The 15,500-nt window shown below is 38.3% G+C and overlaps 1 protein-coding gene across 1 annotated transcript in view; it reads right to left on the reverse strand.

The window, feature by feature from the left end:
- Nucleotides 1-15,500, reverse strand: part of NPHP3 (nephrocystin 3) — a 43,751-nt gene that overhangs the window by 13,397 nt on the left and 14,854 nt on the right. The window contains exons 8-17 of the mRNA XM_047099494.1: nucleotides 14,844-14,918; nucleotides 12,098-12,271; nucleotides 10,020-10,123; nucleotides 8,442-8,556; nucleotides 7,850-7,993; nucleotides 7,279-7,376; nucleotides 5,869-5,971; nucleotides 5,378-5,460; nucleotides 2,449-2,587; nucleotides 387-551 (exon numbers count right to left, since the gene is read on the reverse strand). Coding sequence (XP_046955450.1) covers nucleotides 387-551; nucleotides 2,449-2,587; nucleotides 5,378-5,460; nucleotides 5,869-5,971; nucleotides 7,279-7,376; nucleotides 7,850-7,993; nucleotides 8,442-8,556; nucleotides 10,020-10,123; nucleotides 12,098-12,271; nucleotides 14,844-14,918 — 1,200 coding nt within the window. The remainder of the gene's footprint in view (nucleotides 1-386; nucleotides 552-2,448; nucleotides 2,588-5,377; nucleotides 5,461-5,868; nucleotides 5,972-7,278; nucleotides 7,377-7,849; nucleotides 7,994-8,441; nucleotides 8,557-10,019; nucleotides 10,124-12,097; nucleotides 12,272-14,843; nucleotides 14,919-15,500) is intronic.

Below are 15,500 nucleotides of genomic sequence, written 5' to 3' on the forward strand. Positions count from 1 at the left end.
GTTATAATTGTTTTGTTTTATTATTAGTTATTGTTGTTAATCTCATACTGTCCCTAAATTATAAATTAAACTTTATCATGGGTAGGCACGTGTAAGGGAAAAAACATAGTTTATATAAGGCTCTGTACTATACTGGTTTTAGGCATTCTCTGGGGTTCTTGGAATGTGTCTCCTACAGATAAGGGGGGGCTGTTGTAATAGCCATTTCATAAAGGTACTTTGTAAGAATAATATTAGCCAAATTTTACACTTAACCTAAAATCATTGCAAAAGCAATTTTGTAATGCCAAATTTAAAATTTCAACTTTGTCTTATAATGGAAACACTTAAAATAGCATGGGATGTTGACATTTATAGTTAAAAAACCTTATTACAATAACATCTACCTGTAGATGCTGAAACTTGAGCAAGCCACAACCATAAGTCAACAAGCACATTTTGTGTAAACTGTGAATGAGGGAGGTCAAGACAGCCCAGGACAGCTCAGGGTAGAGTTCCATCAATTCTGATTCACTCACACCATTGTGACTAACATTTATGAGGCAGAGAATCTAGGTAGAGAAGTGAATTAACAATGATCATAAGCCACCTCTGTAAGTAACAAAAAGCCATTAAAAGGTTATTAACTTCTTATTCAAACTTATTGTTCAAATGATTTAATAAAGAAACAGATTTCTTAGAATAAAACATACTTTCCAAAAGCCATTAATCAAGAATAAGATAGTGTATATAGTAAATCTAGCATGCCAAAAATAACACACAGAAAAAAGTTTGAGGACAATTAAAGCCTCAGGAAACAGATTAAAACTAATGACAAAGTTCCAATTTTGGGACAATGGTAGAAGAAAATAGTTCTTTTACTATAGATGCCTGTTAATAGAAGACAACATATAACAAAACATCTCTAAAAGTACAGCTGAACCTACGAAAAAGAAATCCCCCAGGTGCCAGAAGTGAATAGGAAAGAACATCAGAGGGCTAAGGGCTGGAGCTGCTGTCCCTGGGGGATGTGGGGATCCAGGACAGGCAACCTTCGCAGTAACTCAAATGCTTGGGTTTTCACACCCACAGTGGGGATGGAAGGTGAGCCCTTAAACCCAGTAAGGGGAGGAGTTGGAACTAGAAAGCTTGCCAGCACCAGGGATCCAAGAGCTGTACCCTCAGTGAAGGGGTGCATGAGAAAACATCATCCCACAGACCAACCATATATGAAAGCTTACTTTAAAGCTCTAATAGTTAAGACACCATGGTATTGGCAAGGAATGAGGAAAACTGGAACAGAAGAGCTCAGAAAACAAAGTCATGTTAATTTGTGAGTGTGATATCCAAATTAGCAGAAAAGATGTACTCTTCAGAAAAATGAGGGGCGCCTGGATGGCTCAGTCAGTTAAGCGTCCAAGTTCAGCTCAGGTCATGATTTCGCAGTCTGAGAGTTCGAGCCCCTCGTGGGGCTCTGTGCTGACAGCTTGGAGCCTGGAGCCTGCTTTGGATTCTGTGTCTCCCTCTCTCTCTGTCCCTCCCCCACCCATGCTCTGCCTCTCTCTTTCAAAAATAAACATTAAAGGGGCGCCTGGGTGGCGCAGCCGGTTAAGCGTCCGACATCAGCCAGGTCACGATCTCACAGTCCGTGAGTTCGAGCCCCGCGTCAGGCTCTGGGCTGATGGCTCAGAGCCTGGAGCCCGTTTCCGATTCTGTGTCTCCCTCTCTCTCTGCCCCTCCCCCGTTCATGCTCTGTCTCTCTCTGTCCCAAAAATAAATAAACGTTGAAAAAAAAAAAAATTTTTTTAAAATAAAAAAAAAAAAAATAAACATTAAAAAAAAAATGAAAAGTTAGCTAACCATATGATAAAAGATTAAAAAGTAGATTCCTTCCTCACACAATAAACAAAAATAAATCCTCAAGATAAGGACTTACACAGGAAGAACAACACTGTAAAATATTTTAAAGGGAAAAAAAATACACAGGAGAACATTTTTATGATAACAAGTTTTTTTTGACAATAAAAGATTTTTAAAATAAGATATAACAGGCATAGGCCATAAAATAAACTGTTGATAAATCTGACTTCATCAAAATAAAACTTTGTACAATGAATGATACCAAAAAGTTAAGACAAGAAACAAATAGGAAGAAGAATTAATTTACAAACTCTGCAAAAAAGAGGATTTGTATTTAGCGACTCAATTAAAACTCAAGTAAAAAGGCTTGGATCAGCAAACCACATAAAAGGAGACAGGAATCACTAATAAACATGAACAGATGAAAAATCTCAATGATCATGAGGAAAATGCAAGTTTCTTGAGATACCACTTCTGGCCACAAGCACACTATGGTAGCCAGCATTCCTGTAGATGCTTGAAACATATTTAAGCACACATTTAAAAATAATTACTATTTACTTCAATTCACACATAAATGCAAACTTCTATGAGTTTATTACCCTTTACCTGTTTCATGAGTTCTTTATCCATATCATTTGCCAGGGACTCCTGGATAGATCGCAGAGCAAGTCTGTATAATGAAATAGTATCTTGACACTGGAAACACTGATGAAGGATTTTATCTAAATTGCCTGCTCTCCCAGCACTGTTGGAATTGAGAATAGGTTTAATTTCTTACAGACAGCCAACATCTGTGAAAAATCTAGGGTAGATAAAAACAACGTGGTCTCTATTTTTTATACTTCAACTGATTAACAGAAATTCAATAAAACATGATATAGGAAAATGGTAGTTTTATGGGGCTGCCAGCATCATCAAGTTTATTTTAGTATACAGTTTAACTCGATGCAGTAAACATGTGCTGGGGACTTACTATATGTCAAGCAATTACTGCACATTATGGAACACAGAAATGAGTAAGACAGGCTACCGACATACAGGAAGCAGGAAAAGAATTATAAGTAAGTGTTATTAGTTAGCGATGCAAATTAAATTTGTTTAGAGCCAGGATTCAGAAAATATCAGGCTAAGAAAATCGTAAAATAGGGTGGTTTTAAAACATTACACAGGGGCGCCTGGGTGGCGCAGTCGGTTAAGCGTCCGACTTCAGCCAGGTCACGATCTCGCGTCCGTGAGTTCGAGCCCCGCGTCAGGCTCTGGGCTGATGGCTCAGAGCCTGGAGCCTGCTTCCGATTCTGTGTCTCCCTCTCTCTCTGCCCCTCCCCCGTTCATGCTCTGTCTCTCTCTGTCCCAAAAATAAATAAACGTTGAAAAAAAAAATAAAAAAAATAAAAAATAAATAAAAAATAAAATATTACACAATATTTACCAATAGTTTCTTTTTTCAATATGAAGATATAGAGAGAGAAGAAGAAAAAAAAGGTCTAGAGTATAATTAGACCTTCTAAAGGTCTAATTTGAGATTTCTTTCTAAGTCAGCATGAAGCCATTTGAGATTTCTAAGTCAGCATGACTGTACATAAACTTTGCTTAAACCAAAAGCCTGATTTATGGCTCACAAAATATTCATTGTACCTTGCCTTATAAACAAGTAGCCTAAAGGAAAGCCATCTTGTCCTTAAGATGTCAATCAATGCTCCTACACTCTGCATTCTGACATTAAAACTCATGATTCCTGCCTATGTTAATCCATAATTTTTTGAGCTTTCACAATATGCAAAAACAGTATATAACCCTGTAAAAACTGTTCATTCTTCAGAGCACTTTCTTTCCTGTGAAGATCATGTTTCCTAGGGAAGGTGTCCTACTGCGGGCTCGAATAAAACTCTCTTCGGGCACCTAGGTGGCTCAGTTGGTTAAGTGCCGGGCTCTTGATTTCGGCTCAGGTTATGACTCATGGTTCGTGAGTGGTTCATGAGTTCGAGCCCCACATCAGGTTCTGTGCTCAGAGCGAGGAGCCTGCTTTGGATCCTCTATCTCTCTCTCTCTGTCCCTCCCCAACTTGTTCTCTCTCTCTCAAAAATAAATAAATGTTAAACTTTAAGAGATTCTAAAAGGTTTGTTCATCTTGTGTCAACACTCTTAAAATAGCTAAATTCAATAAATGTTATGAAATGTGTGGAAAGGGACTCACACTCTTGAACCATACTTCTGCAAGCTGTTGATGTTCACAGTGGCCAGATGGACTGCCAAAACTGAAAACAGTGGGAATATCACGGGCAATTCAAAATTTTAGAAGATGTTTTCGTTTCCAATTTGGTGCTCAAGATGGGAATGTGGAATTAAGAGACATGAGTACTAGGTGCACCTGGGTGGCTCAGTTAAGCATCTGACTTTGGCTCAGGTCATGATCTCATGGTGTGTGAGTTCGAGCACCACACTGGGCTCCTTGTGGAGCATGGAGCCTCCTTGCGAACCTCTCTCTCTCACCCTCTCTCGCTGCCCCTCTCCCACCCATGCTTTCTCTCTCTCAAATAAACATTAAAAAAAAGAGAGAGACAAGAGTACTAGATTCAGTGTCTCGAATATGAGTTATACTGGGATTACCATCTATTGTGATGATCATCAGAACCATATTCATCTTTTTTACCTCTGGTTGTGAAGAGTCGAAGTAAGTTGAGACTGTACTGAAGAAGAAATGTAGTTACACTTTGTAAGGCTTACCTAAAGGGAAATGACTAATGGATATCATGGATATCTGTTTTTAAAAATTTTTTTTTAATGTTTATTTAAGTTTGAGAGATAGAGACAGAGACAAAGACAGAGAGAGAGAGAGAGAGAGAGAGAGAGAGAGAGAGAGAGAGAGAGAGAAACAGAGCATGAGCCGGGGAAGGGCAGAGAGAGGGAGTCACAGAATCCAAAGCAGGCTCCAGGCTCTGAGCTGTCAGCACAAAGCCTGACACGGGGCCTGAACTCATGAGCTGTGAGATCATGACCTGAGCCAAAGTCGGACGCATAACTGACTGAGCCACCCAGGTGCTTCAACTAATGAATATCTGATATAGAAGAATCCATTTTAGGATGAAAGGTTTATCAGGATTTTAGAACACAGACAATGAAAAATTCCTACATACCTACCTACTAATATTTAAGGATACCTGAAATAACATTTGTTTGCCTCAGCTGCCTGTCATTTTCCCAAAGCTAGGGGCCTCAAGGAAGTGACAAGAAACACTCATGGACCCCAAATAAGAGCAAAGATGGCCTTCTGTGGCAACCCCCAGTAGGGATACGGTAAGCGTGATGAAAATTAGGCAACTATATCCAACAAGTTATTATAATTCATGGGCTATCATCAATCTGCAGTCGCGAGTCACATTCTCACAGGGTGTTAGTGTCACTGTTAGAATCAACAGAATCTGATATGAGTGGCACAAGAGATTGTCGCAGTGATCAGCTCTCGGTTTCCCAAGACAAGGAAGCAGTCTGCGGCAAACACAAGACATGCAGTTCATGTAAGCTCGCCACCACTTACCGCGCCATCACTTTGCCGAAAAGGGTGACATAAAGGGCATTGCAGGTTGTAGCAGAACGACAGTGTCGCTCTAGCTTCTTCTCCTGTACCAGTTTACCAAAACACAAAACAGACAAACAAAAACAAAACCACCCTGGAATTAAGCGGTCTTTACTATGGAGCCATCAACAAATATCCCTGGCAGAAATGACATGGCTCCTGCCATCAGTGGCATCATTGCCATATGGTGGGGGACCGCAGATGCGGTTGGAATGCATATGTTCTTCTGCCTTTAAAAACACCTGGTTAATAAAGTAAAACTTAAGCCCCAAAAGGTTTTTATTGATCCTTCTATATTTGTTAGTTTAAGAGCAAATGCATTTAACAATTATTAGACTCCAATTTCTCTTAACACAATAGAGAGTTCCTACGTTGAATTTTAAGTCTCATATAAGGTGTCTTATAGGACAGTCGATAGAGAGTAAAAGTGCAGTAAAATTAAAAACACTTACCTGCTCTTTACTCAATTTAATGTCCATAGAGTGGCATTCTGCAATTATAATAGATTTTGCATCTTTTGGATTTAGAGGATCAAGATGAAGTGTAGGCCACAACCTTTTATTTAAAGGAAAAAAAATGAAATTCTTTTCTAATACAACTAAAGCTGTAATCTACCCAAACACAAGTCAAAATCCATTACAAGAATTAATTTTTTTAATTTATTTTTATTTTTATTTTATTTTTTAGAAGATTGATTTTAACTTTTTTTTTTGTTAACGTTTATTTATTTTTTTTTGAGACAGGGAGAGACAGCATGAACGGGGGAGGGTCAGAGAGAGAGGAAGACACAGAATCTGAAACAGGCTCCAGGCTCTGAGCTGTCAGCACAGAGCCCGACGTGGGGCTTGAACTCACGGACCGCGAGATCATGACCTGAGCCGAAGTCGGATGCTTAACCGACTGAGCCACCCAGGCGCCCAAGAGTTAATTTTTTATATTGCCTTTGTAATACCAGCAAAACTAATCTCAGTTAATCTAATTCTTTTCTAACATGTGTATCATTAGTTTCAGCAATTAATCCCAACAAAGACTTCTATTTTTTAATTATTATTATTGTTTTCATGTTTATTTTTGAGAGAGAGAGAAGAGAGGCAGAGCGCAAGCAGAGGAGGTACAGAGAGAGAGGGAGACACAGAATCCAAAGCAGGCTCCAGGCTCTGAGCTGTGAGTATGGAGCCCGATGTGGGGCTCGAGCTCATGAACCATGAGATAATGACCCGAGCTGAAGTCGGACGCTTAACCGACTGAACCACCCAGGCGACCCCAACAAGACTTTTAAATAGTGTATACATTAGGCAGCAAAGTGGCAGAACATTTCCAGCTCTATGTTCTATACTATTAATAAAACTAAACATAGGTATTGTATTCGTGCCTATGAAGATAGTACAAGATAGCGTTTGTCCACAAATTACTCGTAATCCAATTGGAATTTAATCATCCTGCAACATGCATTCTCAATGCAACATGCATTCTCAATTTTCTCATCTGTAAATTTAACTGCCTGCTTGGAGCTACACCTGGCAACTCAAATCAACCATGTCCAAAAATGAAACTTCTAACCTTTCCTCCACAAACCTTCCCATCCTTTTTGTTCCCCATTTCAGTTCACAGAGCCACAATTTACTTAATTTCCCAAGTCAGAAACTTGGGGGCCATTCAGCTTTCCCCTCCTTGACATCCCAGATCTAGCCTCCTACCAAATCCTATAGATTGTATCTTTCTCTTGAATTCATCCACTTCTCCCTATCCTCACTGCCACTTATATGAAAAACATAAAAACACAAACACGTATCTTTTAAAACCTTTCCTTGTTTGTACTTAAAACACTTCAGTAATCTGAAAGAGCTAAAGTTAGGTCATACCTCCATGCTGGAGGGCATGTTTCCACATTCACTGAAACAATTACTCTTACATTCACTGGCAGTGGATCTATCAGCCATTTCATGTGTTTTTCCACTTGCTTAAAATATAAAAACAAAATTCATTCTATTAATTCAAAATATTTCAAAACAACCCAATAATAGCTCCCCAAGTAAAATGAAATTCTCATTACATCTTTCATTATTATCGAGGATAAAATCTTTTTTTTTTGGATGATTTATCTCAGAATATTAAAAGACAAGTGGCAAAATACTATTATTACTGACACAAGTTCTGGACACTTAAGGAAATGTCCAGGCCCTAAAAGTATGTCAAAACAAACAAATTTGTTAATTGGTGAATTCAATTGGTCTTTCCCAATAAAATACTAGTGTCTACTGGCATACAGAACATTTTTTATCCACATGCTTCCTCCCTAGAAATTAAGCAGAAATAACAGAACCAACATCAACATTTTCTTCTCATAAACATATTTAAATGCCTGCTATAGCCATTACTGATATTTTTGTTTCTTTCTGAGAGTATCATTAGGTTACAAAGTGAAAACAGTACCTGAACTTGATCTATAGAATCAATAATGATGATAATACTGCCTTGATGACGGGCAGAGAGTTTTTCTAGCCAACGTGGAAATTCTTCTAGAAGCTTAGCAGGATCCAGTGTCAGAGCAGATACTGACCAAGAGTGCTGCATCAACTACAAGATGAAAACACATACAAATTAAAGTAGTTGCATGTTATCACAGTTGGTGGGAAATTTCTATCCCTACTTTTTAAACCAAACTTGAGTAACCAAGAGTACCCAACTGCATCAAGTACTATTTTTAACTTTCTACAAATCCAAAACAAATGGGTAATATTGAAAATTGAAAATTATTGGGTACTTGGCCCCAACGATTTCTGATCCTAAATAAAAATTCTGATAGTTCTGTGGGGCGCCTGGGTGGCTCAGTCAGTTGAGTATCATCTCCTGATTTTGGCTCAGGTTATGGCCTTATGCTTCTGTTCACGAGATCAAGCTGCATGTCAGGCTCTGGGCTGATAGCATGGAGCCTGCCTGGGTTTCTCTTTCTCCCTCTCTCTCTCAAAATAAATAAATAAACATCAAAAAAATTCTGGTAATTCCAAATCATGCCATATTATACCTTTAGAGTTAGCCGTTTAATAATCAATGAAGGCTCTGAGCTGGTTGACATGGGCCTTCCCACAAAATGAGAAAGAATTAGCGTGTTAGGGGAATTCTTCTGTTGCAACTGAATCCTGAAAGAAAAAGACCTTTTATAAGACTGATAAAACTCATATGTTATCAATACAAAAAAGAATTCACAATGCATTAAACATCAAATGCTACCTAGCTCTCAGCAATAACCTATCAGCACTTTTGAATAAACATGGGAGATTTCCATCTTTATTCCACTTTTAGATTGTTTTAAATAAACCTTTAAAAATTATAGGTTCATTTTAATTAAAAATTGATATTAAATAATGGAAACCAACATAGTGTACACTTGAAGTTCAAGTATTAGTGAAATGAGCATTAACCTTTAACTAAAAATATATTAGAGGAAAAAAGGAAGTTTCTTTGCTAGGTAGAAAAATATTATTTTCTAAAAAAATTTTATTTTCCGGGGCGCCTGGGTGGCGCAGTCGGTTAAGCGTCCGACTTCAGCCAGGTCACGATCTCCCGGTCCGTGAGTTCGAGCCCCGCGTCAGGCTCTGGGCTGATGGCTCGGAGCCTGGAGCCTGTTTCCGATTCTGTGTCTCCCTCTCTCTCTGCCCCTCCCCCGTTCATGCTCTGTCTCTCTCTCTGTCCCAAAAATAAATAAACGTTGAAAAAAAAAATTTTTTTTGAAAAAAAAAAAAATTTTATTTTCCACTAAATGAAAGGGCAGTAAAAAGGAAACAACACATGCTAATTCTTCAATGTAAATCATAATTATGAAAGAAAATATTCTAATTGTTTTTAACTAATAGGAACTAAAATGAAAGTAAAAAAGAGTTCATCAAGCGTCTATAACCCTTAGTCCCTAATTTGAAGAATGACTTTACATTCATAATACAAGTCATCCTTTGTTTTTTTTTTTAACGTTTATTTATTTTTGGGACAGAGAGAGACAGAGCATGAACGGGGGAGGGGCAGAGAGAGAGGGAGACACAGAATCGGAAGCAGGCTCCGGGCTCTGAGCCATCAGCCCAGAGCCCGACGCGGGGCTCGAACTCACAGACCGCAAGATCGTGACCTGAGCTGAAGTCGGACGCTTAACCGACTGAGCCACCCAGGCACCCCAAGTCATCCTTTATTTTGATGTACTTTATGACTTATTTCACTCTAAACAGTCTGTCTTTGTCTTATTTCAAATATTAAAATCCCAATGAAACTTTTAAGATGAAGCTGATAACTGAAAACAAAGGCACATCCCCTGTAGAATTCACCTTATTCCACACTGACCACTCCCTCACACAGCACGTGCTTGGCTGTGACCCACATAATTAATATAAACAATCACAAATGCTCAAATTTCCAATTCCTTTCTCATTCTGTATTCTAACATCCAAATTGTACACACTTCGGGGCATGAACCTATGATTTTATACGTTTTTGCTTTTTTTAATGTTTAGTACAGACCATGCAGGAAGGCAGGCAGGCAATAATACATTTTGTTGAATGAGTTCAGTAATTCGAATGATGACAATGGTAACAATGTAATTGGACTGCATCATACCATTTTGATAAAAGAAGGGACTTTCCAGAACCTGGTCCTCCAGATACAAGAAGGGGTGGAATTGGTGCTGGTGCCGCCACTAGATCATTAAGCCGTTGGTAATACTAGAAACAAAAATGAATTTAAATTGCAAGGAAGCATACACCTCTTATAAATACTAGAGTCAACTTCTGATCATCCTCTGAAATCATTAGAGAGAAGCTGCATGAGAAAATGAAATCTACTTTTAGTCAACAGCATCCTCATAATTGCTTATTTTTATGGCTGGTTAAATATGCCCAAAATAGTAAACTAAGAATGAGTCCCAATTTTTTCTACACATAGTGCTGCTATAAATTAACGGATGAGAGACAACACTTAAGATCCCCATTGGGTTTTACAACATTCAGATTTTGCAGAATGCTGCAGGAAGGCCAATGTTTTATCCTGTATTCCCTAAACCACAGAAAGTATCACAGAAGGCTTTGAGGGCGTCAGCAGGCATCCTCAGTCTGCTGGTCAGAAGAACACCATCCTACACACCCCCACAGTTTCCAGGGATTTCTCAAAATGGGTCTGAACAAGAGCAGTTTTGCGTGGGCCCTTTATCTGAGTCTCCCAACCTGCCACGGAGAATCAGGTTAGGACAGACTGCCTACCTGAGATCTTTCTGAAATTAAGTGAGCTCTCGGCAAAGTCCAAGAAGCCATCTATCTCAGGCTTTCCCCAGACACTAAAAAGTTGTTCAGAGATAAAAAGGCCACACTCAGAAAACCAAAATACCTCAGTATTTACTGGGGACTTGGCAAAGTTATCTTGGGGGTTGAGATGTTATTAAATGTACCAGTGGTCTAAATGACAGCAGATAAGGAATTAAAAGAATTTGTAATAAGTAGCTTGTGGTTAGCTTTAGGGAAGCAGAAATTCCTAACAACTACAATAAGTTACTATTTGGTATAGTTTTTCAATCAATTTTTGTTTGCCATATTATGAACACAGAATATATTCCCCAGGAACTCAAATTATTCTGATAGCAATGGTGCGTCTCAAAAAGCAAAAGACTTCATTGATTTAGAACCCTGTAAATCCTAACAACTTAGTTCATGTTCCCACAGAAAGCCCATTTATAAAACCATAGTTCCCAAGTTCAGACTACTTGCCATAGAAGAAAGAGCATAGGATTAGGAGCCAGAAGATCTAGGTTCAAATCCCAGATCTGCAGTCTACTCCATGTGTGCTCTCTTAGGCAAACTGGAACACAAACTTTAGGTTCTTCAATTATGAAATAATGATAGCAATACCTCTCTTACAAAATAGCATATTTTTATATGCTATATAGTTACATTCATCATGTGCCAGGTACTGTGCCAAGTGGTCGATGTGCTTTACCTGGCTGAGTCCTCCCAACAACCCTGTCAGGTAGGTAAACTACTAAATCTCATTTTACAGACAAGGAAGTCAAAGGTCATAGCTTAGTAATGATCACAATCCAGAGTTAGGAAATGGTGGAAACAGGACATAAACACAGACAGTCTCAATTATAAAATTTCTATGCAAATCCTGCTGATAGTGACAGCTAGGATAATATTCTTTAAAACATTCATTCTTACACTAATTTTTAAATATTATTATTTTTTTTTGAATTTGGACATAGATTGTGTACTTCAAGTTCCATTAATTTGTTTAGATATCTGAGGATGCTAATGAACTGATCAGCCTATTGCATTAACTACTGTGCTGTTTCCTGAATGTTTGACATTTTGATTCCTCCAAGCCTTGGAAGAATAGAGAGCCTTACGAGTTTTATCAAGTTTCTTAGCTATCCTAAGCTTGGTTTGGTGAACTTCAGATGGTAGCATAAAGAACATGTAGTTGATAAGTCCTCATCTGTAACTAAAAATGTTTGATGTTCATAAATATAGTTGAACCTCACTTTTCTTTCATATGATACAAAGTTAAGCATATGCCTCAATATGGATAATCAAGCCATGAGGACAAAAACTAACAATTATCCTTGACTATATTTAGGTAAAACCACAATCATAATAGAGTCTTAAGTGGTGACTGATCTTTGTTGGAACAATACTCCAAATGCTCACTTTGTCAAATCCCAATTCGTGGGCTGAATTTGAAGCCTGTTGGAAAGTTTCCATTTGTTCTTGTTCATCATGTATGTCCCACAGAACATCACCAAAATCATCTTCTTCTGGAATAGAATCTTCACTGCCCAAATCCTTAGTCTCCATGTCTGTGTTCTCAAAGCCCAGGATGTCCTGAACACCAAGAGCAAGCACACGAAAGTGAATAAAGAACTTAAACATCTTGTAGCAGTGTTAGCACACAGGCCTAAGGTGGCCTTCACTTACTGAGGGGGACAAGTCCAAACCTATGGTCTTCGTATACTACAAACAAGAATAAATATAAAACCATAAAAAAACGTGAGTTTAAAAATAAAGAAATATTAAAATGATAAACACAAAGATCTTTCTCTTTTATTAAAAATAGAAGGGCATTTGGGGCCCCCAACTGGCTCAGTCAGTAGAGCATATGACTCTTGATTCTGGGGTCATGGGTTCAAGCCCCACACTGGGTGCAGAGCTTACATTAAAAAATAACTGGACACCTGGATGGCTCAGTCAAGTGGGCCTCTGACTCTTGACTTCAGCTCAGGTCATGATCTTAGGGTTGTGGGATTGAGCCCTGTGTCAGGCTCCAGACTGAGTGTGGAGGCTTCTTAAGATTCTCTTTCTCCCTCTGTCCCTCCCTCCTCCACCCTGGTAGTGCATGCTCTCTACAAAAAAAAAAAAAAAAAAAAAAAAAGCAGAGCATTTGACTCCTCAGGGATTTTCTGAAAAATGTTACATAATATTCATTTATATCTATCTGGAAAACAATTTTAAAAATTGTGATAATGCTTAAAAATATGCTGCTTTACATTTTTGTAAGAATTTAATTCCTAAGATTGGGTTTCTTGATATCAAATATTTGTGTTGTGATTTATAGTCTTTATATCACTGAAAATATGTTGTTCCTCAAACAGTAAAGATGGCAAATATGTCCACTTTCCTTTGCTGCCATTTATTCTGCTAAATTAATTTTATTTAACTGTGGTCCTAAAATTCACAAGATTGTTGAGAAGGTAAAAATTGATGTTAATTTTTATACTAAAGAACACTGTACAAAATGTGTTGCCAGAAGTCATATCACTATATTCTCGAGCTCATTCTTTTTCTCTGATAACAAATCTCCATACTTTTAATACAAATTAATTAGAAAAAGTAATCTAATCCCTAACTTCCCAAATAGAATCCCAGGTACCCTGCAGGGGTGTCCGCAGGTATGGGCAACTGCAGGCTAAACATGGTACTTCTTTCTATTGCGCCCATTTTACTTTAAGGGTGTGGGTTCTTTAAGGGTTCTTTTTCTTCTTATTATCATTACTAGCATTGCATTTATTTATTTATTTATTTTTAATGTTTATTTATTTTTGAGAGAGAGAGAGAGCATGAGCAGGGGAGGAGCAGAGAGAGACAGAGACATAGAACCTGAAGCAGTCTCTAGACTGAGCTGTCAGCACAGAGCCCAACGTGGGGTTCGAACTCATGAACTGAGAGATCATGACCTGAGCTGAAGTCGGACACTTAACCAACTGAGCCACCCAGGTGCCCCTCATTACTAGCATTTTAGAGGATATATAATTTAAAATAATTTTTTATATTAAAAATAAACACAGGTATAACATTAAGCAGAATATAGAACTCACATAAATTTACAAGATAATACTTGAGATATCACAGACACTTTCAGCCCGAGACACTTACTATGATCCATGACCTCAGACTCTTAGAGATATGATTTCACCCCTCTGTGTTGTAGGGATAATGTAGTGGATAAATTTGAAAAAGGTTTTTCTAATTTATAAAAGTTCAAGGTGCACACAAAACCTTGAATAAGATAAACATCTTCCCTCAAATACTTATACTTTTTACATGGCACTTTTCCAATCTACTTTACACTTATCAGGTATTGAGGCATCCAATAGCTTTGTGAAACAAATGACAGATAAAGATACATGGTACTTGGGGCGCCTGGGTGGCTCAGTCGATTAAGCATCTGACTCTTGGTTTTGGCTCAGGTCATGATCTCGCAGTTCGTGGGTTTGAGCTCTACATTGCGCTCTGTACTGGCAGTGCAGAGCCTGCTTGGGATTCTCTCTCTCTGCCCCTCCCCTGCTCATGTGCTCTCTCTATCAAAATAAATAAATAAACTTAAAACAATAATTTAAAAAAATACATAGTACTAGTAATACGATGACAATACCACAGGATAGACAACCACCAGAAACAGTGACACTTTCCCAGGTATTATTTTCTCCCCCCCCCAACCCCCAGGTATTATTTTCAAAAACACAAATAAGGGGCGCCTGGGTGGCGCAGTCGGTTAAGCGTCCGACTTCAGCCAGGTCACGATCTCGCGGTCCGCGGGTTCGAGCCCCGCGTCGGGCTCTGGGCTGATGGCTCGGAGCCTGGAGCCTGTTTCCTATTCTGTGTCTCCCTCTCTCTCTGCCCCTCCCCCGTTCATGCTCTGTCTCTCTCTGTCCCAAAAATAAATAAACGTTGCAAAAAAAAAATTTTCAAAAACACAAAGAAGTTGTTTTCATTGGAAGACCCAACTTTATGGAAAACAGTCTTAGAAAGAAAAAATTTTTTTAACTAGGCTCTACACCCAACATGGGACTCCAACCCACAATTCTGAGATCAAGAGTTGCATGCTCTTCTGAGCAAGCAAGCCAGGCGCTCCTTAGAATATTTTAGATGAAATTTTACAAGGAATGCATATTTTTACCTGTTTAATAATCTTTTCCACATAAATATAAATTTTATATACTCCTTCTGTAGGATCTCCAGAGTGATCAATGATCTGGAAAAAAGAAAAAAGTTCAACAACAACATGAAAAAAACAATAACAGGAGGAGGTGGTGATGGTAAATATTTCTATAGAAGTTATATGTCAGGGATTATCCTAAGTACTTTACATATTAGTTCATCTGTCCTCACAACAATCCAATGAGAGAGACACTATTACATTTTTTTTTCAAGAACAGAATTTAGCGATTCATCACTCACATAACACAGTGCTCATTGCAACCTCATTACCCCTCACCCCTTTAGCCCTTTCCCCCACCCAACACCCTGCCAGCAACTCTCAAATTGTTCTCTGTACTTCAGAATCTCTTATGGTTTGTTTCCCTGTTTTTATATTATTTTTGCTACCCTTCCCTTATGTTCATCTGTTTTGTATCTTAAATTCCACATATGAGTGAAATCATAGGGTATTTTGTCTTTCTCTGACGGACTTATTTTGCTTAGCATAATACACTCTAGCTCCATCCACATTGTTGCAAACAGATGCAAGATTTAATTTTTTGATCACGGAGTAATATCCCATTATATATATACATATATACCACATCTTCTTTATCCATTCATCAGTTGATGGACA

This window comes from Lynx rufus, unplaced genomic scaffold, assembly GCF_022079265.1.
Source record: "Lynx rufus isolate CCGP_SWC_20201006 ecotype Redwood Valley unplaced genomic scaffold, mLynRuf1.p SCAF_5, whole genome shotgun sequence".
Lineage (NCBI taxonomy): Eukaryota > Metazoa > Chordata > Mammalia > Carnivora > Felidae > Lynx > Lynx rufus.